Here is a 25033-nt window from a genome sequence, read left to right on the forward strand (position 1 = left end):
TGTCAAATAACTTCTCTGAGGGACCAAGAAATCTGAGCTTTTTTTAAACGGTTTCACTTTGACCCAAACGCTGTTTTCTATACCTGAGTGCTTCTGGAGCCTGATGCTGTGGTTATGGCTGACGTCACATCATACACTACAACTGTAACATCAGCAGAGTACAGTAACTGTTTAACTGTCGGTGGTCAAATTCATGTCCAGCTCTCAGTCTGTCACCTTTCCTGATGCGATGACTGTTCAAGTTGATGTCCTGAGAGCAGCTCGAGAAAGCCACTGAAATCACTTCCTGTGAGTACATCACAGCTGATGTTATCCTTCGCTCTGCACGCAACCGTGTTTTCTGACCGTTTGACTCTGGGGTGAAGTTAAATGAGGCTCGACCTCTGACCTCCCGTTTCCAGGAGTAACCTGCTCGTCGGTGCGTGCGCTCCCTCCAGAGCGCCTCCTCCGTCTGCCGCTCAGAGCGTGAAAAAGATTCAAACCGTCAGATCTGTTTGTTTCATCGTGTTCCTCACGGCGTCCCACTTATCAATGCAACATGAGCCAAATGTGTTTGTGCTGCAGAGCGGGGAACAGATGGGCCAAATTAATGATCCCGTGTATGTTTAAAGTAGAAAGATATTTATTTGCGTGCGTGGCCGAGGGCTGGAATTAAACGGTGTAGGGAAGGAGAACTTCCTTTTTAGCAAATCTCGAGGAAAAGCGACGTTTTCACAAGCTCGCAGCGATCGGGTTGCAGCGCAGAGTGGTTTCAGGGAATTATAAATAAATCAGAGTCAAGCAGGCGATCCCGAACGAGGAGGAGGAGGAGAAGGACGAGAGTTTTCTTTGTTTACGGCTGACTCTGGAGACCTGAAACGGACCCTCCGAATAAATAAATACCACCGCTACAGGAAGTTCAGCCGTTTCCCCTCAGGCCCAGTTTAGTTTTATTAGCTACAGTCCTGCACAGATAGCAAACCATGAGACCTCCTCCCCTCCTCCTCTTCCTCCACTGTGAGCATGTGTGCCGCTCTCTGGCTTCAGCTGCTTTCTTAAACACATGAATTGAAGTGCAGGTTGACCTCAGTAAGAACTCATCTCAGAACCTCTCACTGTAACTCTGGCTGAACTCATAGTCGTAGTTTTTACTGCAAAAAGAGAAATGTACTCTTTACTCCAAAGTACTTGTGATATATCAGCTGCACATTACTTTTCAGATTTCAACAGTTCATAAAACCGAGTCAAATGCTTTTTTTTTTAATATTTTGTAATTTAAAATAATTACCTATAAAAAACTGTGCTTTGTTGATAAATGCATCAATTTGAATCACTGATATCTGCTCTGTCAGACAGGATTCTTATCTAATCATCTCTGGTTTTAGCGAATGGAGACGTTCTGTTTTTCCCTGGATGTTGAGGTTGTTTCATCCAGTTCTTCTGTATCAATAAATGTAAACTGAAATATAATTAACAACCTGTACAATCACAGTGATCTCTGAATTTAAAGCAGACCCAAAGTGACTTAATCACCTGACGAGTCAGGAAGATCCTACATTGTAGAGGAAACAGAACGACTGAACAGGCTTGTTATTATTCGCTGCAGTGTAAATACGTCTGACACGTGATGCTATATGCGGACGATGCAGTTCTTTACACTTAAGCCAAATAGAAAAAAGTTGGCAAAGTCAGAACAAATAAACTTAAAAAACTGAAATTATTTAATCAGTTACTCCTGATTCATTAAATATATCCTAAAGAAACCAGAAGCCTTATTGAGTAAAATGATTAAAAAATGTTTGATGGTTTCTATTTTTCTCAGCTGATAAGAGGCAAAAAATCCTCACATAATTTCTGAGGAGGTTTGATGTCCTTAAATAAAATAATGACAAAGTTTCTGTGACAAAAGTCTAAAAAAAATGTATTCAGCAGATCAAAGAGAATAGTTTGAAAAGTCCTGTCACAGAAAGCCGAGCTTGAACTCTTCTTTAGGCCTCATCAATAATTGAAGCGCCAGGCCAGAGGCGGATTTGCAGAGTGGAGGTGGGAGGTGGACAGGTGTGTTTAGGGTGAGGAGGGGGGAGGAGCTGCAGAACAACAGCTTGCTCTCAGCAGGGGTCCCGGGGAAGGAGCAGGTGAGGAGGTATCCATTGCACTGCTTTTACAGCGTCTACCTGACACCACTTCAGAGAGGGGAGGTGAAGAGGAGGAGGAGGAGGGATGGCAGGCCGGAGGCGCTTACGGTCCAGGAAAACAGAAAAGTCTCACAAAGGTCTGAAGGCAGAGAAAGAGAGATGCTCTCCTGGTAAAAATCACACGTGAACATGTTTTTAACACGTGTGACAGGAAAGAGTCGCCAACCAGCTCGAACACTCCCACCCAGCGGTTTTCCAGGAATGAAGAGCTGGAAATGAATTTTATCAGGAAAGTGAAACAGGAAGCTGAATTCAAGCATGATAACTCATGAGAAAAATAATCTGAAGGAAGGAGAAAAAGGAGTTGTTGTTTTTTTAAAATAGGGCTTATTGGTGTGTATACATGGATACACATGACAGACATGGGAGACAAGGTATGAACACGAGGAGGGGAACATGGGAACTGAAAAGGAAACAGGACACAAACCCACAGAGAGGGACAGAGACGACAAAGACAAGAACTGAACAGGGAAAACTAGAGAATTCAAGATATAGGATAAACTCTAGACTAACTAATGAACATTAAATAATAATACATAATAATACATGCCAACACTAGGTCAGACAATCCAGAACCATGAGAAAGGTAAATGCCCATCATCTAATAAAGTATGTGAACTTGTCACAGTGATGTGCACCACCTCAGGTAACAATGATATTTTGTAAATACATTTTATGACCTTAAATATTCCTGATCAGTTTTAATGACTCCAGAATGAACTCCGTTGTGTTTCTGGGTGCAGTGAATCCAGCAGCACCTCCACTGCGGGCTCATTAAAGCTTACATGTTGGATCCTTTATGAATTCCAGGAATAATTATGTGTTTAAATGGTAAATGGTAAATGGCCTGTATTTATATAGCGCTTTACTAGTCCCTAAGGACCCCAAAGCGCTTTACATATCCAGTCATCCACCCATTCACACACACATTCACACACTGGTGATGGCAAGCTACATTGTAGCCACAGCCACCCTGGGGCGCACTGACAGAGGCGAGGCTGCCGGACACTGGCGCCACCGGGCCCTCTGACCACCACCAGTAGGCAACGGGTGAAGTGTCTTGCCCAAGGACACAACGACCGAGACTGTCCAAGCCGGGGCTCGAACCGGCAACCTTCCGATTACAAGGCGAACTCCCAACTCTTGAGCCACGATCGCCCCCTGTCTTTTAACCAAAAGACAGAAGAAATAATTAAGTTTAAATAATAATCAAAGGGAGGAATAAATGGAGGCTGTGGTCAAACACTTGCAGGCGACGGAGCTCAGCTCAGAGACAGACGCTCAAAACTTTCTAACATCATCGTCCGAGTTTCCTGAAGAGCGGCACGCCTAGGGTTAAGCCTGCTGCCGATGAGGTAACGCTCTCCGGCTCTCTGTCAGTCTGACACTGAGCCAGAGGTCAAAGGTCAGAGAGTGTGTTTGGAGAGAGTCCCTGAGCGGCCGTCGTCACCTGTCACTCACCTGACAGGACGCACTGAGGGCACGACTCTCCGGAGGAGGAGGAGTGTTTTTCCAGATGAGATAATAATCATCCAGCACGGCTCCAATCGCTACGGCGATGGACTGATAATCAATATATCTGTCAATCACACAGCTCGGCTAACGTGAAGTCTCTGCTAAACGTTCCCGATGACAGAGAGCACCCCCACCGGCTCCGGGGACTGTTTGCGATTCCCTTTCCTTACTGCTGAGTTTGATTAAAGGGGAAACAGAAGCCTGGATGCTCACTGTCATGTCTGAACGGTTATTTTAAGAGTGGATGAGTAGAATTTTGTCTTTCTACAAGCTCCAGGTCAGATGTACTGTAGCGTGATGTCATGATTTCACCTGGACTGACACACTGATCCCGGAGGTTAACTGAGGGGGTTCAAGAGTTATCAGAATGGTTGGAGTTGGGAATCGGGAGGTGGAGAGTTTGGGACAATCGACTTCAGGGTCAGCTTGCAAACATCACGACTTTCAAATATCCAAATGAGACAGTCAACTCTGTCACAAAGCGCCCACTTCGTGTGTGAGAGCATGTCGGTACTTCTGTGTGACTCACAGGCTTACGCTGGCCCCGCCCTTCATCACACAACAAGCAGCTTTCACTGGATGCAGCAGTAACACGTGAACAGACATTTTGTCTGCTGGTCTGTGCACAGCTAATATAAAATCATAATTTTTGACTAGGATCAGAAAATTTGGAGTTTTGAAATTATTCAAATAGACTTTTTAATTTTTTACAGCTGGTTTTAGCAAAGAAAAAAAACCATCAGAGTCAGGGAAATTATTTCAAGTATTATTAATACTTCGGTATATTTAAGACGTCTGTAAGCTCATTCTGCAAAGAGGTCAAAGGTCAGAGTGGTGAGCAGTCTTCCTGTGGCAGTATTTTGATCTGGGCCTGCAGAGCTGGTTTGTGATCTCCAGCTGGGTCTCTCCTGTTCTCTCCTCGTTCCCCGGATTAATTAAATCCGCTGCTCACTGATCCCATTTCATTGTCCTCCGGCCCCTCGAACAGACCTCACCATTCACCCAGAAATGGCTCTTTTATGGGACAGGCTTCGAGTCCTAAACAAACTGCAGGGCTCAGAGTGTGTGGGAGCTGAAATGAGTCCGGCATGCAGGAACAGCAGGAGGCGGAGGATGAGGAGGGAGAACGCTGTGGAGGATCTTAACTCCTGAATCTGCTGAAATCAGCCACACATAACGAGTGGTTTTAATCCGTGCATGGAAAAAGGCTGACTTCCTATTACTGTTTGTGAGACATGTTTTCACATTTCCATCTATATTCTCCTCAATTCCTGCCATGTGACTGCTGTTTGAGAGCTGCGTGTTCATATTAAACATGATCAGGCTTTCTAATGATGAGCTATCATTATCACAGATTTTCTACTCTCGGATCTGGATGATGTCATGAAAAACGGAATGGAAGCTCCACCCACCTCACAAGGTGGATGTGAGGTATTCTTGTGCTCAGAAGAATGGCTGCTTAAACGAGGGGGGAGGAGCTAAAACAGCTTGTTTCAGCATAAGGTTGAACTGAGGGGCTGCACTGAGGTCCAGTATCAGACAAAGAGGAATTATTTTGAACTGTGAATCATGCAAAGCTAATATGAGCAGACAGAAGGGGTCAGTAAAGGGAATCTGAATAATATTAATATGGGCCAACAGCAGGTCACTGCACTTGTGCCAGACTCGTGTGATCTGCTTACTAACGAACCACAACTTCAGAACCACAACAGAACCAACAAAACCCACCTCAGAGCTCCATCTGTGGTTTGTTTCACTACTTTACTCTAACCCTCTGCTGACGTCTCTGCTGCCCGTGTTTCTGTAACATCACACTGACATCACAATGTGCTCACCTCCCCTCAGTCGCACAAACTGAGGCGTTTTTGGACATTCCTCAAACCACTGATAAACTCCTCCTAACAGCCAATCAGAGGACTACAGCTGGAATTAAGTTAAAGTCACTTATTTTCAGAGCGAGAGGATGTCATAGGGTTTCTCCACCTCTATCAGCTGGAAGTCTTTCTGCGACACAGAGTTAGAATATTTTCAGCTCAAAAATGCATAATCACCCACGTTCGAGAGGAAGGCGTCTGATTAAAGTCGTGATCAGCGGTACAGCAGCTGCCTCTGATTAATCAGTAGTTAGTATCAATAGTTAGTAATTAGTTAAGGTTTGTAGTTACAGCTTTGAGGCTGTTTGAGGGGCTCATTGGTGAAGCATTACAGCTGCACGGGTATCACGAAGCAGTCAGAAATAAATCCGAGTGTTGATGGAATTTTGCTCTAAACATTGTTTCATCTCCCAACAGCAGCCACGTCTATGACTCTGAGTCCATCAGTGTGGAGGCGGGGTTTGAGGACCCTTGGGTCTGTGCTGGTGTGGTGGACGGCGAGCTGGGTTGTTGCTGTTCAGTGTGTGGACAGCGTGGCAGCCTGCCTGGCCTCTGCAGGCCCGCAGGGCCACCAGGACACCTAATCTGCTTCATTAATGCTCCCAGTCGACCATCAGCGCCGAGCCGCCTCGGCCCTCTCTGGTTTCAGCCCGTCCCGTCCGAGGCCTCACTCACCTGCAGCTGTACCTGCTCGATCACTGAACTGCAGCGCAAGCGGTCACGCTGGAAATACAGCAGACACGGAGGCTTTAAAAGGACGATTCCACCACGTCCTGCATTACCACTGATAATATCTGCTGTAACTAACAGCACAAAGTATATTTCATGACTGAATTTCAAAAGAACAACATAAATATATTTATATAAACAGTTGAAGACCTGAGAGACTTAGCTCATAAATCCATAGTAATTCTGATAATCATCATTAAACCCGCTTTCTACAGGATGTCCCAGAGTTGGAAAATGGGCTCTGAACGCAGTTTATAATTTAATCATGACCTCTTTATCTGCACAGTCTATCACAGAAACCCTCCGTTCGAGGCAGGAATGTAATCTCCTCTGGCTGATCTGTTAATGTCTGCAGGTTCGGCAGAGTAAAGCCCCTCCGACGTTTCCCACTGAAACCAGAACCAGCCCATTAGAGCTAGGCAAGCGCAGAGAATCGGGACGGGACATGGAAAAAATTAGGAACATGCAGATGTGCGGCTGATTAGTGGAGAACATGGATCCAGTTTGGAAAAGAAGATCTTCACCTTTTGCCGACCACACGGAGAGTCTGACTGATGCTGTCAGCTTCACCACCGTTAAAACGTCTTCCACTGCGCTCCGAGGGCTCTGATGTTCCCAGCACGCAAATATCTGAACACTACTACCTCACTGGGATCAGCATGCTGGGTTAAACCTTGCTTCTAAACCATCAGCATCAACATTTTAATAACATTCACAAAGATTATTGAAATCAACAGAGCTCAGTCCCGATCACATGCCGGGCAGACTGCCGCACAGCTGGCATCAATTCCTTTGATTAGTTCAGAATAAACGCGGCTGCTGCTGAGCGCAAAGACGGAGAGGCTGGAGAACACGGCAAGGAACCAAACGACTTTAAGAGCTCGGAAAGGAAGCAGAAAGAGTGCCGAACCACCAAAAACTGGAGCCTCCAAAGCCGGCGATGGAGCCAGGAGGATCTGAGAGCTCTGAAAGACTCTCTTTGTCTTTCCGACTCACCCTGACCTTTCTGAGCATGACTCAGAAACAGAAACAAAAAAAAACTCACGCAGAATTTTAAGGCCCACCGAGACACACAAAGACCTTTTGGTGGAAACCGGGGCAGCTCTGTGGTGCCGAGCTCATCAACTCAGCATGTGTTCAAGGCTGGAGAAAAACTGATGCTTGAACACGCAGCACCCTGCCAAAAAACACGTGAAAATACACAGACAAAACTACTGCCTACTGACCAATCAGGGCTCTGGAAAACAGCGTGACAATTTCTGAAGATCCCTCCAAGATCTGACAGGGAAGAAGTTTTTCCTGTATCGAGGCATCAATAAGAACTACAGATTTAATCCTCACCGTTTTCCTGCTGAGTGAAAATCACTTCATTGTTCTGTATTTGCCTAAACAGCCAAAAATACAGTCTTAAAAACACAAGCCAGTTATTATATTATATAACTACAGACAATGAAATACATATTATCTCTTATTATGATTATTAATATTCCATAATAATAATTTCATCAATAGTTTCATTTTTATTTCATTTTGAGTTTCTGTTTTCAGCTCGTTGAGTTCCAGTTCAGGTTTTATTGTTTGGAAATGTTCCTGAAACTTCGGAGACTTAATATAAAATTGATTTTCGCTCATGTTTCTTGGTGGCGTGGTTGCTCTCTGAGGGCACCGTGCTGCAGCTGGAAGAGTAAAACCACCATGAAAACCTCTGAAAGTGATTTAATGCACAGTTTATAACCACGGCTATGAGCTGTACCTGAATGCATCGTGTGGCCTTTTTCTTCCACCGCCCTGATGTCTGCCAATCACACAATAGTGTCTTGGTTACAATGGCGAGCTCGCAGCAGAGCTTCAGAAGGATGTTCTGGGCTCTGACCTGCAGCTCGCTCAAACTTCAGTCTGTCCTCCAGCTCACAGTTCAGTTTCTGCCTGGTTCAGCCCCCCCCCCCCACCCGGCGTCTGTATGTGCAGAACATGCAGAGGGCCGCGTGGCCTCCCGCTTGCCCCCCCTGTGGCGGATTAAGCAGGGAGCCAGCTGTAGTGATGGGGGGGTTGGTGGGGGTGGACGTGCTGCCATCGGCCTCTCCAAGGTGACCCCTGGCAAAAGCTGGCATCACATCTGTAGACGGCACGGCCTGTCCTGACCGCCATCAGGCAGCACCAGGCTCCTCTGCGCCCCCGCTGCCCTCCACGCTGCCCGGCTGGCAGAGGAGGGGGAGGAGGAGGCTGGGGGAGGGCCTCCTGCTGCGCCGGAGGAGGGGGAGGGGGAGGAGGAAGGAGGAGAGAAAACTCCGCTGTGATGTTTTCAACTTTCACCTCCTTTAATCTGCATGTGCAGCTACAAGAGGAGAGAGGTGAGGAGAGGCAAACCACCACCTCAGACTGTTTTATCCAATCAAAGCTCTCCATCGCACCTCCACCTGGCTGCACCACCCCATCACACCTCCACACTTTCCCTCGTTGACTCAACGCCGCCACAGGTCCACCTGCCTGACCCAGGCGGCTCTCAGGTACATTCGATTTTCAGGTGACCCTCAGAACACATACCTGAGCCAAGAAAAGCCCAGATTAGTCCCGAATCTATCTGCTGTGTGGGTTCTCTGAACATGACATCAGAACGCCCTTAAACACATCCTCAGCGTCGAGAGAAAACTAATTCTGACTTCAGTTTTAGTTTAACGCTGAGACTGAAGCCAACATTTTTAAACTTTGCTCGTCTTCCTGGTGCCAGCTGGGTTCTCCTTCCATTTAAAGAGCTGTGATGCTCCATATGCTCAGATCTGTGTTCTCCTTAATGACCTGTGATGATGCATTTGTGCATGGCTGAGTTGCATAGAGCGTCAAGCAGTTTTAACCAACATGCCAACAGCTTTACCCTTTTCTTTAAGCCTTGAGAGTGTGCAGCAGATTTAAGACTCTGCAGAAAGTTTATAAATACTTTGACTCCCCACCCCCCACCCATCCCAAAGCACTCCTGGAGGTCCACAGACCCCCCGTTGAGCACCCTCAGACTAAAAGAAATGGAGAGGACATCCTCCCCTGTTAGTGGGTGTTTCATGTGTGAGAGCAGAGACGAGGTCTCCCACGATGCCCCCACCAGCTGTTCCTTCATGGGTCCCCCAGGGGCAGGGCGGGACGGTGAGGGGGATGCGAGGTCGAGGCTCCCCCTGTTGGAGTCGTTGGCAAAACACGGCGACAGGCTGGGCAGGGTCAGCCAAGCGGACAGGTGTAAATAATGGGCTCCTACACACACACAGGCACCACTGAATCAACTTAATTAGGTGAGGGAGGTGTGTGTGCGTGTGTGTGTGCGTGCGTGCACTCTGATAAAGAGGTGATCATTTGGCGGTGGTGAACGAGTCCTTGGAGGAAGCGGCTGACAAACCCTCCTCAGGCCAGATTCGGGCTGCGGAGAGTCTTTGCAGAGTCGATGATGTCAGGTGGCTGCATTGCCGCATCGTGCTCGTGCCGGTACGTCACGTGTTAAATGTCACCGGATCACGTGTCCCGGTGTTTCATATGTGGTCGACCTGACATGTAGTTACATTTCCAGAGGGGTGAAAGTCAGATCGTGAAATTTGGATGCTGTGCGTCTAAAGCGTACGGCCCCGCGGGGACGCCTAAAATCACCCACCTGTCCTCGCAAATCACAGTCAAGTCTTTTTATTCACCCTTGAAAACAAGTCAGGACAACACGGATCACATGACCCCAGAGTGCAGACACAGCTCCTCCTTTCTCTGAACTTCCTGTTTCATAGGGAGCACCGGAGATGGTGACTGGAATTTGTTGGCCAAGCCTCTTTGCCGTCCCAGAGGATCATGATCTTCACCGCCGCCATGTCATCCTGTGTCAGTAACACCCTCGCACCACAACCGTTAACTTCCTGCTTAGCTTCAGCGCGCCTTCTCTTCAGAGGACTTGTGTTCAGAAAAAAAAAATAGAAACAAGGACATTTTCCTGACAGCTGACTGGTGGGAAACGCTGTCACCGCCATGCTTACTAGTCAAAGCTACTACAGCGGTCCCACCTATGGAACCAATTATGACTCTTCTTCCTCGAATCAAAGCTGTGAATCACGTCACAAACATCTCACTTCCTGTCTGTACCACCGACAGCAGCACGAGGGCTCATCGGCCATCTGATGTCATGCAAACATCTGGCAATTTCCACTAATCCCCTGCCGCTCACCATCATGTGCTAAGTGGCACTCTGATGTTATTTCCTGCAGGCGTTGTTTCATTTGTTTAATTGTTTCACCAATTGGATTGCTATTAAAACATTAACAGGTTAAACTTTCTCACCACAGCGTCACGACCCGGCTGCTGAGGGGGCCAGGCGGGGGGGCCTATGTGATTAAAGGACATTTGGTGGCATGCTGCAGCTGCTGCAAGCTTTGATAGGACATAATTAACTAGGACGAAGCCGATAATATTCAGTCACGTCATGATTACTGTGAACACACACACACTGCTGTGTCTCTGCCCAACTTTTCTTTTTACAGTAGAAGCTCAGACCCCTCCACCCGCTCAGGTGAGGCAGAAGATTTCATCCATCGCTCTTTTGTTTTCCACACTGATGCTTCTCTGAGTTTCAGCTTTCATCCTTTTGCAGAGCTGTTATTTTGGTTTAGTTAGCTCAGTTCTTCATTAATGTGAGCACAAACAGACTCGAAGCACTTAGAGATAGCAAACCTAGAAGGAGAGGTCAGAGGTCAAATGTGGGGTTAAATATGGTACTTTCTATATGATGACGACACACAGCACACTAGTAGGAAGCCAGAGCAGCAGGGCCAGCTCCGTCAGAGATCTCTGCTAATGCTCGCTGTTGTTGGCTTCCCCCTGAAATCTGAAGCTGAGTCACAAGAACGCAGCAGACTGAAATTAACAAGAATTATTCTTTTAAAAAGGAATAAAAACCTCCTCCGATCCTTTTTCTGCAGGAACAACAAACAGCCGGGACCTGGATCAGCTCCAGATTTTTAATTTTCTTCACACAGAAGCAAAGTCTGAGAAATAAACAGACGCACAGGAGGGAAACACTAGCAGAGCAAAAACAGCCAAAGCGTGTGAATGCTTCCAGGCCGGAGTGTTGACGGCTGCGTGACAGAACAGGTGATATTTACCGAGAAAAAAATGGCAAAAATCCATTTCTGCCAATCGAGCAAACGGCAAACAGCCTGAAGACTGACACCTCTGCTGGCAGCCGAACGTAGAGTGGCTGCAGACCAACACACACACACACACACACACACACACACACACACACACACACACACACACACACACACACACACACACACACACACACACACACACACACACACACACAGCAGATGGTGTTTCTGGATCCTGTTTCCAATTTTTCCAGTTGCAATCACAAAAGAGTGAAAACACAGACACGCAAAGCAGCCACACTCTGTGGATGAAACACATGCACACAGATGAAACTGAGGCTTTAACACTCTGCTATTGGACTCACAGCTTAGCTCTGATTGGCCCTTTCTGAGCACACAGAGCCTCAATAAGACAGGGTCGAAAAAGGTACACACGCCGAGTTACTGAAAACCATCACCCAGAGAGGACAAGAGCCATAACCATGGCCAGATCCCAGCAGAAAGCCTGCAGTGGGCCCCCACAGCCTCGATGACTGTACAGGTGTTCATCACACATTCCTGCCATTCTGATGAATAAAGAGATAAAAGTTGGAGTGTTTGGGGGTTTTTTGGCCTTTTTCAACTTTATTTGACAAATACAGTGAAGGCAGGACAGGAAAGTGGGGAAAGACCTCCGGCAAGTCAACTGGAAAAAAGAAAGAAGGTATTCAAACACTTCAGACTGTCTGTATCTGCATGAGTCGGGACGACGTTCCACTGACCAATCAGAGCTCTGGTTGATCAGTGGGTGGTGGTTTTGTGCGCACCATGGTGATGTACCCCTCTAAGAAGTAAAACACCTTCACTAACAACACAAAAAGCTGAAGCTACATTCATATCCGCTATTGCAGTGACATCACAATAACCTGGGATGCTCAGAGACTCTCAGAAGCTGTCTGCAGTCTGAGCTGACAAATACTCTGTGGTGGAGACCAAACCCAGAGCGTAGAGAGAAGGAGTTCAGACTCTGTTAAAGGCGATATGGCAGTGTCCTGACTCGTTTCCCCGAGAGGCCAAAAATATCAGTTACTGAAGTGATTACAGCGAGAGAGCGGCTTATGTGGAGAGCAGCAGCGTTTTGATACCGAGCCCAAGCTGGCAGAGAGCCGCGGCTCCCAGCACACAGACAAAGCTCGCTTTGTTCAGCCGAGATCTTTCGGTTCAGAGACAGAGGGGAAGCCGGCGCTGCATTCATCCGCCGTGCAGCTCTTCTGTGCACGCACCTGACCTCCAGATAGACAACACACACACACACACATGCACACACACACACACACAAACGACATTCGTGAGGTCACGCTTCATTCAGAGAGCAACTTTTATGGAGATGAATGCAGTGAAAAATACAACAAAAGAAAACAGTGACTAAAACCATGCTAGCTAAAATTAGTTTTTATGTTTAATAACAATAATAATAATAACAGTAAGTTGGCTATTCACACTATTCCTTCTTCTTTAAATGAAAACCTCGGCACCGTCTCGCTATTTTAATAAATCACATGCAGTGTTCATATAATCACTCATGTTTATGTTGACACGCACACACGTGTGCTCCTAATCACATGATGAGACATGATAATAAAGACTCCAGAAAACTCTAACTAACAAAAGAATTTTATGTAAGAAAAGACACAAACGAAGCTGCGCTGAGTAATACAAACTTTGTTATTCTGAAACCACATGTGACCAGTAAGGGGCGGAGCTTGTCAGCGTCCCCTCGGACTCTAATAGGAGCAGAGTTTACAAAATGACCTTCAGTCAGACCTGAAAGCAACGACTGAGACCAGAAACTTATCAGCACGAGGCTCATTTCCTCAGAGACGTCTTTAAACCACCGGAGGAGTCGCCCCCTCCTGGGTGAGGGAAGGAAGGTGGGTTTAAAGCTCTTCAGTCTCACAGATTTGTGCTGTTTTAACATATTTTCTGTCTGAGTATAAAAATAATATAAATAAAATAGTATTTTTTCTCTCTTTTTCACCATTTCTTTGTGGTTTTTAATGGTGAAAAACATATACCAGAAACTTGTTTGAGAGTTGAATATCATACCAGCAGGTAAAGGTATGAAGTATTCAGGGTGTAAACGAGCTCACATCGTCGTCATCATCATCATCATCATCATCATCATCATCATCATCAACAACTGTCCCATTGTCTCTCCTCCCAGCAGGACGTCCAGCACTCATACAAAAACAAGCCCAAGAAGAAGCAGCTGTCTTGGCTGGTAGCCATGTTTCTCCAGGGAGGAACAGACAGGGAGCAGGAGGCAGAGGAGGAGGACAAAGAGGGACTGAGGAAGAGGAAGGAGAGGAGGAAGAAGGGAGGCAAAGAGCTGGGAATGGAAAAGAGCAAGGAGAAGAAGAAGAGGAAGAACCGTGCAACGAAAAAGACACACAAGGAGGAAAAAAGTGACGTCAAATCTGAGATGTTTAAAGAAAACGTGACTGCGGTCATTCCTGTCAGAGGGGGCAGGTGTGCTCAGGTATGTGCTCCTTCTTTTAGCAAAGGTTTGGTCGCACATGAAGTACAAAGCTTCCGGGCTCACACACCTGTGTTTTCAGCTGCCAGCTCGGTGACAGTTTCTTGTCCTTTATTTCAGCAGCAATTATTCAGGAATCTGGGAAAAGTCGAAATCTGACTGAGGAAAAGATGTGTGGTTTCAGCATGGCGTGGTGGACGCACTTCTTTTTAACAAATGACCTGAATCCAGCTCGCCGTTTGCTCAATATACATCGGTAAACCTGAGCAGCTGCATCCCTTTAAAATCAAAGAATCGGGTTTTTAAATGATTAATACAGCTCAAATCTCTTCCCACACCCACGGAGCCGTTGGAGTGCAGCCCGTAGCTGAAACTAAAATGAAATGAGAACATGTACAAAGTAAAGTTAATCTTTGAGCTTGATTCAGTGCAATCAGACGATCACAGCAAAGAGCAGGACGACAACATTCAACAGTTCAGAGCTAAATGTGGATTAAACCAAACACTCATCAGTTGAGAGTGGAGATAATTACATGATGATCCGATTCAGACATTTTACATCATGGAACTGAATCAGATTCATTTGATTTTTCTAATTAAAAGTAGGGCTGCCACAAACGATTATTTTGATAGTCGACTAGTCACCGATTATTTTTGCGATTAGTCGACTAATCAGATCATCATCCACTGGACGTAAAACTACAGCTTATATAACTATCATTAGCTTACAGCTTTAAGCTTTTAAGGTGCTAACTAAAAATAAAGACAAGATGATAGTTTATTCAATTTTAATGAAATTTGCAGATTGTTTCGGTGAAGTTTAATAAACTCCTTGCTATCTAAAATATAACAGGACACCGGGGTATATTCTCCAGCATCTCACACTTCTGATAATCAGCTGTCTGCTTGACGTTTATTCAGCTGTGTAAAAACTATAACTTTAATCTCAGCCAAACCGATTTACTCAGGAACAAATAAAATACTAAAAAAAAAAAAAAAAAAAAAAAGGCCAAACAACAACATTTTTAATTTATCTAAGTGACTCATATATATTTAACCTGAGTCGCGAAAGACGGCGGTGGGTTTGAAAACAATTTGCCGGGAGTCCGGTGTTCTCACGGCGCTAGTGACCTAGCCCCCGGCTAGCTATCGAGCTAGTGGGTAACAGACGTCTCCGAAAACTGAGCCGATATTTGAGGTTTACACAGCTACATTCTCGCCTGAAAATATGTTAAACGTTTATTTTGTGACCCAGAAAGAATAATAAGAGTAATATTAAAACTAACTAGCTACCGCCATTGTTGGAAACTAAGCTGGGCCGCGCTATGCATTCTGGGACACAGCTACTTCTTCTTCTTCGGGGTTTAACGGCAGCTGGAATCCTTGTACATGCAGTGCTGCCATCTTCTGTTTCAGTCCGTTATTACACTCTTAAATCCTGCTATTATTCCTGCGTCTTTTGCGATCTTACAAAGCTTCAAACGACACGTCGACTATTAAATCAGTCGTCGACGATTTTGATAGTCGACGTAATCGTGACTAGTCGACAAATCGTGGCAGCCCTAATTAAAAGTCATCAGTCTGAGTCACGTTTTAAGAGTTTCTTTGAAAATAAAATGAAAACTCATTTAGTCTTTCATCTCCACCTTCTGTGCACCTAATCTTATCTGGAGTCAGCGGCTCTCTGGCTCTGGACCGACTCCAGGCCGGTACGTCTGTTCTCAGAGCTCCATCGAGGACCCTGCCAGAAACTAGCAGCAGGAAAAACCCGCCAAACAAATCCTTGCTGCTCAGAAGTCACCTGCTCGCTGCCCGCTCAGGTCAAAGTTCAGACACCAGTTTAAGGAGCGGTCAGACGTTTCAGAGCCGAAGGTGAGAGGACGATATCAGACTCATCTTAACGCTGACATAAGGCTGCATGTCTCAACCTCCAAATACTTCTGCTCACGCGGCGCAGATCTGGTCAGTAGTTTTCCTTCTGTGAGCAACAGAAATGCAGCATGTTCCTTTAAGGCCGCCCCGGGCTCAGCTTTCCTCACTAAGACGAGTAAAACAAGAGCGGATATTAGAGCCCCGAGCCGCCGCCGACCTCTCCCTGGACACAGAGCAGGAGGAGAAGCTGCAGAGAGGCATTGGAATCACAGCTCACAGATAAACTCAAACTCCACAGAGTCTGAGAACGAATACAACGGACAGAACAGCAACGGCTTCACTTCATCGTGTTTCAGAAAGATACGCAGCGCAGGAAACAACGGAGACGTTAACATTAGGAAATGAATCAGGAAGAAAGGAAGAAAGGAAGAAAATAGGATGTGATGAAAAATGCAAGGTAAGAAAACAGAGAGGAAGGAAGGACAGAAGGGAAGGAAAGAAGGGATGATGGGAGAGAGGAAAGGAGAGGTGAAAGGCGAGCAGAGGAGTGAGTCACGTTCGACAGCCTGAGACTCGCCGGGAGCTCGAGGACTCGACGTGTCCTCACACTTTCCACACCGCGGGACAACCACGGGGAGGGCGAGAGAGGGCCAGGACGAATGCACAGAGAGAGAGAGGGAGAGAGAGGCGTGGGCGAGCGAGCACGCCACGTTCAGGAAGTTCAAGCAGACAATCCTAATCCTCCAATTTCCTCCCCTCTAATCATCTCTGCCTGCTCATGGCCGCCTCCAAATTGGAAACATCTTCTGCTCAATATGACACTCGCTGTGTAACACACACACACACACACACACACACACACACACAGACCACGTGACCCTGCTGGGCCATCTCTGCGTGAACTCTGTGCTGAAAAGGTAAAATTAGTGTGAAAAAATTAGTCATTTCCATCAGCTGATCAAGCACAAGGTCGCGGCGCTTTTAAAGGAACAGTCCGCGCTCTTTAAGTTGCCGTCTGTTTGGGAAACCACCTAAATCCATCAGCGTACCTTTCCTACACACACACTGATTCAAGTTTTCACGGAGGAAGAAAAGTTAAAGAGTAGTCCTCCCAGCCTGAAAATTACCTCCAAGCGTGGAGCAGAGTCTCTTTTTTTCAGACACCAAATCATCTACCCAAAAAATCCTAAATCCAAGTCCAAACTGAGTGCAAGCTCCACCTCAGGGAGCCCGGCCAATCACGAGATGTCAGTGGCGGAGGTAAAGGTGTTACTCTCCAGGTTCTTTCTCAACATACTGAACACCAAAAACTCATCCTCTCATCAGTCTGATTTTACTAAGACACCGAGCTCCAAAGAGAAAAGGCACGTTAAATAACGAGAGCCCTCTGGGTCAAAGGTCAACAATCATCATGATCGGGCCACTGAATGGCATTTAGGAGCAGCAAGTGGCAAAAACCTGGATTTAGATTGGTCCACAGCTCCCAGCTGATACAGTCCTGTATCTCTAGACCAGGGGTGTCAAACATAAGGCCAGAGGGCTCCAATCCGGCCTTCTGGACCATGTTGGAAAAGAGGGCATAAATTGTGACTTAATTGTGGTTTTACAGATTTTCCTGCTCCTCCATGAACATACTACACCAAAATAGGTAAGAAATACATAAATAAAAAACAGACAATTTCACCATCTACCTTAAAATGTTGATTTGTTTTTTTTACAATGACTCTGCAGAAGAAAAGAAAAAAGAGATTTTCTATTAAATGTAAATAACAGCATGGTGGTGGATTACTGAATCAAGTCATGCACATCTGTAGATTTAAAAAACCGTGAAGCTGATTTTTACACCGAAAACAAGAAGCATACTCGTTGTTCGTCGCTCACATACTGAGCAACCACAAAACTAACAGGTTAAAGCCTTCTGCTTATTTTAAAGTGATCAGTGTTCATTTGTAGATCAAACCCACAGTGGTCTCAGTGCACGTTACTGGGCCCAGCTCAGGAAGACCTTCACCCTCCTGCTCGGTCCGCAGCTATAGTCAGAGCGCCCTGATTTCAGGACCGTCTCTAAAGTTTTGGCGTGCTGGCTATGCTCGGTTGCTTCCTGCACTGCGTTTCTGCTCGCTGAGCTCATCGCTGAAGCCCGGTCCTCCTCTCAGTCTCTGGCTAATGAACGCGACCTCACACGGACCACAAACACAGTGCTGAGGCGCCACCGGCCCGCTCCAAGTCACCGCTTCACAGAGCCGAGCATCGCCTCACTCAACCTCTGACCCCGAACACACTGCCAACCGCTAACGGACACGGTCAGTAATCAGAGCTATCAAACAGCCAGCATGTTCACCTGGAACACACACACACACACACACCTTCCTACTGCTCATTAATTCTTACACAATAGCTTGATTACTGTGGTTGATATTAATTAGCTTTAACAATTATTCAGCTTTTTAAAGACGACAACAGAGTGCGTCCTGAGTGGCGTTCAGGTGCTCAGGTTAAAAATAACAGCCAGACGAAGACGCCATGTCATCTTCATCGTGCTGTAAGAACACAGTCAGAGCTGCTCATGGATGTCAGAAAGCCCCGCCTTCTCTCAATACACCTGGAAGCAACTCCTTCTGATTCTTTACACGCCTACATCACCGCATATCCACTGTGTTGCTCTTCTACGTGCACAGCCGGTACTTCCTGTCCGTCTCCCTCAGCGTCATGCTGTAAGCCCCGCCCCCTACAGCTCATCTATGATTTGTGATGTTTGGACTGTAGAAATAAATTTGTCAGAACCAATCAAATCATCAATCAACTGTAGTTATTAATGAATCCTTAATGATCAATAATTTACTCTGTTCCATATTCAGCTTCTTTTATTGTGTAGGAGGAAGTTGTGACATCATCATCATCATCATCACGTCCATGCAGACCTGCTCGGTTCACGCTGCCGTGTTCATAAACAGGTTCGTCGCTGCGATTTAAAACGTCTCTCCGAACCTGAACGCACCCTCACTGGGTGGACAAAGTAACATAAACACAAACACACCATAAACCAGACTCTTCAAAATGACCGAACAGCTGACCCGAATCTTTTTTCCCTGGTTGATCTTTTTTTTTTCCATTTTAGAAATTCTCTGCTGAAAGGTTTTAAAAGTTTTTATTTGCTGCTTTCTCAATAAACTCGTCATCATTTCATCTAACTCAGAGAATAGTATCAATAAATCACGTTTTGTTGATTTATAGAGCCGCAGCACAGTTTGCACTCTAAGTACTGACTAACAGAAAATTTTGATGCCAACACCAATCATTATTCCCACGTTGGAGTGGCCATTAAATGAATTATTATCAGCTGTTACTAATACTGACAGTCATGAGGATGTTCAGCGTGTTTGGAGGCAGTGCATGGAGCTGGATGAAAAGTAATACACACAGCTGGCTGTTATTAATTTACTTGTGTCCCTGTCCAAAAACATCAGTTCTACATATTCACAGACTCAGCACCCTGAAGGATGAATCTGCATATTACACAGTGACCCATCAGGCTCAGCTCACAGGTCTCTGACACATCAAACTCATACACGGGACTGAAATCCTCCAGTTTTTCTCTGTGACAGTAAACGCTTCTCCGACGCTTTCAGACGGGAAGCACATTGTGATTGAACTCTTTTCATATGCAGAGAATTCAAATTTTCTTTAAATGTGAAAAGACTCGCGCTCGCACACGCCAACACTGATGATTTATATTTAAATATTTCACTCAGATTCTCGATAAGGTCAGCTGAACCTTATAGAGAAAGGTTCAGCTGACAGGACATCGTAATGGTTTTCTAACGTTTTACGGCTTCATCATTAATAAAGATAAAGATTTTCTAATAAACGATCAACGAGCTCGCTCTGCTACAGGCGTCTCAGAGACAAACACGAGCTGAACCTCGGTGTCGGACGCACGGCGGCGACACTGAGACTGATCACACCTTCCTGAAACCATCAAACGGGTCTCAGAGCCCGGACCAATCAGCTTGCAGAGTCGAAGTAAACAAGTGCAAAGGACAGCAGACAGTGAGACACATGCGATCCACTGCACCACCATCCCACCGACCAATCACACACTTTACACACACAGGTTCAAAGAGCTGCCTCACAACTGAAGGCAACACCCGCAAACTGCCCCGACGCCACCATCAATGTGTGTGTGTGTGTTTGTCTGTGAGGGTGTGTGCGCGAATGTCTCTGTGTGTATGTGTCTGTGAGAGTGTGTGCGTGGGTGTATCTCTGTGTGTGTGAGTGTGCGTGAGTGTGTCTGCGAGTGTCTCCGTGTGTTTCTGTGAGTGTGTCTGTGTGTATGTGTCTGTGAGTGTGTGTGCGTGGGTGTATCTCTGTGTGTGTGTGCGTGAGTGTGTCTGCGAGTGTCTCTGTGTGTTTCTGTGTGTGTGCGTGAGTGTGTGTCTGTGTGTGTGTCTGTGAGTGTCTGTGTGAGTGTGTGTAGAGTTCCTGAGGGTGACACACTCCGATCACTTGGATTTTGTGCTTTGTCAGTCACTGAAGCTGAAACTGATGGAGGTGCAGACATGAGGCCGTACTGCGCTCCGTCTGCAGCACACAGCTACTGTTCCTCCTGAGCCTCCAACATCCAGCATGTGCTCAGATCAGGTACTTCAAATCATAAACCGCCTGCGGCTGAATCGCCACCAGTGCTCACTCCAACGTTCTGCTTTTAAGATGAGCATAAAGCAGCTTTTGAAAAAGGAACTAAATATTTTCATTTGTGTCTTTGAAGACTCATTTATTGGCACTATGAGCGAGAGCGAACAATCTGAAGAGATGGGAATATTCTAGGAGCTCAGTGTTAGTGGTGTTTACACCTGCCTCCTCCTCAGCTTTCTAACACATTTAAAAATAATTTTCAAATTCGTGAATATCACAGTTTTTAAAGCATCTGCAGAAACTCTAATAATAATAATAATAACGTTCCACATGTTCCACATGCACCATGTTTACAAACATGTTTACAAACACACACAACAACATCCTGAAAACAGAGTTGCTTATTTATTTGTGATGCTAAACGTCGCTTGTAGTGCTGTTAACCCCTGCAGAGAACAAACACACACACACACATAAACTCTCTCGTCTTTATTGTGTATGAAAGTCAGATGTTCCTCTTCTGCTGTAGTTTAAATTGAAGCGCAGCCCGTTTGTCCTGCATGGTTTTGAGTTTATAATTTAAATAAATTTTCTGTCTCTTCTGAGAAAAACTCCCTGATATTATTTTTCTCTATCTTTTTGCTCGTGCTCTCCGCCTTCATCCTACTCTCACTGTAAATGTGACTATTAATGAAGGCGACGTGTTCACTGCTGCAGATGCCGCACAGCAGTAAATACAAACTGGCAACAATTCAGCTTCACTTCTCCAGCGTTTAACTGTAACGTGCAGCGAAGACGAAGAAGGCCGAAGAAAGGCTCACAAAAAACCCGACTCCACAAGAGGAAGCAGGAATTCAGAACATTTTTACAGCTTTAAAAACAAAATATCCTGAATCTGAAAGACTCATTAACGATATTAAACCACCAAACAGCAGATTATAAAAAATATTTAAATGAGATTAAAACCTAAAATCCATTAAAGCACTAAAGGAAAACTGGTGCGCTGGCCTGAAATCATCTGGAATAATCACAGCTGCTTTCTGAAAATGGGAGCAGATAATCCTCTTTGTGCTTTCAGCCAGTTTAACCTTTCCTGCTGCTTCACAGATTTAAGTCCCACTAATTACCCGCTATGATCATTTAGGATGCTGCTGCGGTGATACCTCATTAGAAAACTCTCAACTGCTGAGTTTTTAATGCAGTCACTGTAAACGTGTCTGATATCTCCCCACGAACTGTCAAATTTTTCACGCAGAGCGAAAAATTCAAATCATTATTAATTTGAATTTACTGCAAAAGTCCAGTAGAAAAAACCCAGAAAATACCTGTGCCGTTCATTTAAATCATTTAGAGGAAAAAGGAAAATATTTCAGGTTTTACACCCCAAAAAACGTAATTTTTGTGCATATTTATTGCCTAAAATCACTGTGAACTTCCAGCATTGGCCTTATTTTAATTTATTTTCAGTTTTTTATATTTACATTTAATTGTGAGGTTTAAAATCATTTTAATAAAGAAATAAAAAGTAAAAGTAGAGTCCAATCAGGATTTTACATTTATATTCCAAATGTATTTTTAAATAAATGTTATAAATAAAGTACAAATGTGTTTAATTTAACCTCCTTGATTTAAATAAAATTATTTAAATCAAGTAAAACGACAGGAAACTTTTCCTTTAATAAGAAACGTTTAAGGACAAACAGACGTTTCTATCTTGTGCTCAGCGCGTGCCATAAATTTATTTTAATACATTCACTTCATTGAAACGGGAAATAAATTATTTTTTTTATTTTTCCTGCTTCAAACTAAATTCAAAAGATTATTTTAATGGAAACTCTTCACCTAAAATCTCTCTCCTTGGACCGGGAACTGGCGGCGGCAGCGGACGGCACAGTGTGACCGGAGGAATGCAGAGTTCTCGGAGCTGTTCGGCAGCGTTAAGCCGCCGTTGTGTCTCCGCGCTCAGGCTGGGGGAGCGGGAGCTGCAGGTGCCTCCGCCCCGGAGCTTCAGAAAGCTCCGTGGGACCACGGCGGGTCCGCCGAACCTTACGCGTCATCACGGAGCAGCCGACCGGGGCCGGAGCCCAGCTCGTCCCGGGACATCACGGTGAGGGAGGGGTGAGGCGGGAGTGTCCGCTCCGTAAGTACCGGCAGGAGCGCGCGGACACGGACGCGGAGCCACTTTATCCGCGCTTTGACAAGTTTGCGCTTCTGAGTGGAGAGAAGCTCCGACACCGCGGGAGGAGCAGAGAGGAGCAGAGAGAGGAGCAGAGGGGAGCGGGGGTGTTTGGCGGGAGGAAAAGAGAAAGAGAAGAAGGAGGAGAGCAGCTCGTGCCAACTCACCATCCACCACGTCCTGGCTGAGATGTCGTAGCACAGCTGCCATTTGATGGATCCTTCCGAGCTTTTCCCCGCCATCACGCTGTCCGCGAGCCTCATCTGAGAGCGCGCTCACCGGACATGAGACACCTCACGGAGAAAACATTTGCTCTGGCATGTTGGGCAACATGTAGCCGCAGCACATGGAATCATGGGAAAAAAAGCGCCCTGACAATGAACCAATCTCCTGCAGACCCCGTGGCAAGGTGAGCGGCAGTCATCTGCTGCGAGGAAAACACACCCCCTACACACACACACACCCTACACACACAAACTCACTGCACAAGCAGACACACACACTCACTGCATATACACGCGCACACACTCTATACGCACACAACACACACTCGCTCACACGCGCGCGCGTTCGAGCGCAGGAATGACGAGCCTTTTTACGCATCGTCGCGCGCCTCGGGTCGCTTCTCCCTTTCTTCCTCCTCCGGTTTAATTAGGGCTTCTTCATCATCATCAGGAGCAGAGGAAGAGGAGGCGAGCTGAACTTTGCAAACTTCTTCTTCGTGGTCACTTTAAAGGCAGGTAAGAGGGAGGGAGGGTGCACATGGAACTGCTTATCATGCTTTGTTTTGTTTTCATCCGCTGTGAGCCCTCCACCTCCTCTTCCTCCACCTCCTCCTCCTGCAGCCGAGCCTCGTGTGTTTTGGCATAAATACCTCCAGACCGAGGGGCCGTGCGCGAGTGGACCCTGGACAGAGCGCACCTCTCCCGGCCGAAGCTTCATCATCCCGAGCTCAATCAGTAAGTTTGCTCCACCATCATGCACCTCACCTGTAGGAAGGAGACAGCAGGAGGCTCAAGCTGAGGCTCAGCCTCCTCCAAGCCTAAAAATGAACAGACAGAGAGGGTTTAAACTTAAACTTGAGACTAAAATTAGCTTGACTGGTTTTTATGTTTATTATTGATGTAAAAATAAAACTTTCTGACAGATGTAGCTTTAGTCTTTAATTAAACTTTCATATTTTTGTTTAGGAGGCTACAGCCATTAATAAAGGAGCTGCTTTCATATTTCATATATTTCCAGATGAGACAGAAATCACTGTAAATTATGATTTCTTTTTTATTTCAGTCTAAGCCAAATTTATTCTTATTTATTTTAGTGTGAGCGTAAAACAAATCTGAACAACAATCTGACAGGACAGTTTATGTCACAGCCACGCTTTACACCATACGTAAAATCAAAGTGTAGAATTAAATTATTTTTATAGCACTGTATATTTATATAAAAAAGAAATATGTATTTTATAGTTCCTGGCTGTGAATATTTTAATGCCAAAGCACTTCCTGTTTGTAATTATTTCACATTTATAGAAAGAGAAAAATTATTAAGCTAAATCAATAGGAAACATTGATAAATATTCGTCCTCATCATACATAATAACTTTTATTATATATATGTATAATGACACAGAATAGGAAGGAATTAATTACAAAATGATGCAGGTCTTTAATTATTCTTTTTTTTAATAATAAAAGCAAGTGATAATGGTCAGGTGGCATATATTTCTGTTGTGTACTCACTGTGTGTATGAATATTACCTTTATTATTTTATGTTTCTCTTTTTGTGGAAATGCAGGTAATTAAACTCTGGAATCGTCTTTGTACACGTCTCTGTTTTTATTTCCTCTCAGGATGGACTGAGCGGCGGTGTCGACCCATCACATGTGCTTCAGCCCTTCAGCCTAAGAGAGCCTCGCTCTGTGTGTGTGCGTGGGGGGGTCTGAGCAGGCGGTGTGTGTGTGTGGGGGGGGGGGGGGGGTGTCTGTGAAGCTCAGGTTCCTAATCAGACGGGGAATACCTGAACCAGGGCAGAGCCGCCATCAAACAGTTCACCCATTGTGGCGGCCAAACGGAGGAATGCGATTCGGCCGGAGATACGTCGGAGGGGGGGAGGAGGGGCTCTCTGGAAAATTTGGAAGGAAATTAGAATAAATTTGGAGAGCCCTGCAGTGAAAGGTTGAATCAAGTCGGGCTTATGGAGCATGCTCAGGTGCAGTTATCGTCTGTGGTGCTGTTTGGGATCATCTAGGACACGTCGTTCACGGGGAACACGAGGAACCAGCTCCGTCTTCCCTGCTGACAAACTTTGTGACTCCAGCCACGAGCGTTCGACAGATGCTGAGCGGAACTGTTTTCGTAGGCCAGCCCTGGCGTTAGCATCGCTCCACTTCCCTCCACATGTGCGCTGAGGATGATCTCTGAATTCAGACTTT

The 25033-nt window shown here is 45.7% G+C and overlaps 1 protein-coding gene across 5 annotated transcripts in view; it reads right to left on the reverse strand.

The window, feature by feature from the left end:
- nfia (nuclear factor I/A) overlaps positions 1-23001 on the reverse strand; it is a 147567-nt gene extending 124566 nt beyond the window's left edge. For all 5 annotated transcript variants that reach the window (XM_026159091.1, XM_026159088.1, XM_026159090.1 and 2 more), the window contains exon 1: positions 22769-23001. In XM_026159091.1, the coding sequence (XP_026014876.1) occupies positions 22769-22864 (96 nt within the window). In that variant the 5' untranslated portion in view covers positions 22865-23001. The remainder of the gene's footprint in view (positions 1-22768) is intronic.
- Between the last annotated feature and the right edge of the window lie 2032 nt (positions 23002-25033).

This window comes from Astatotilapia calliptera, chromosome 23 (assembly GCF_900246225.1).
Source record: "Astatotilapia calliptera chromosome 23, fAstCal1.2, whole genome shotgun sequence".
Taxonomy (NCBI): Eukaryota; Metazoa; Chordata; class Actinopteri; order Cichliformes; family Cichlidae; genus Astatotilapia; species Astatotilapia calliptera.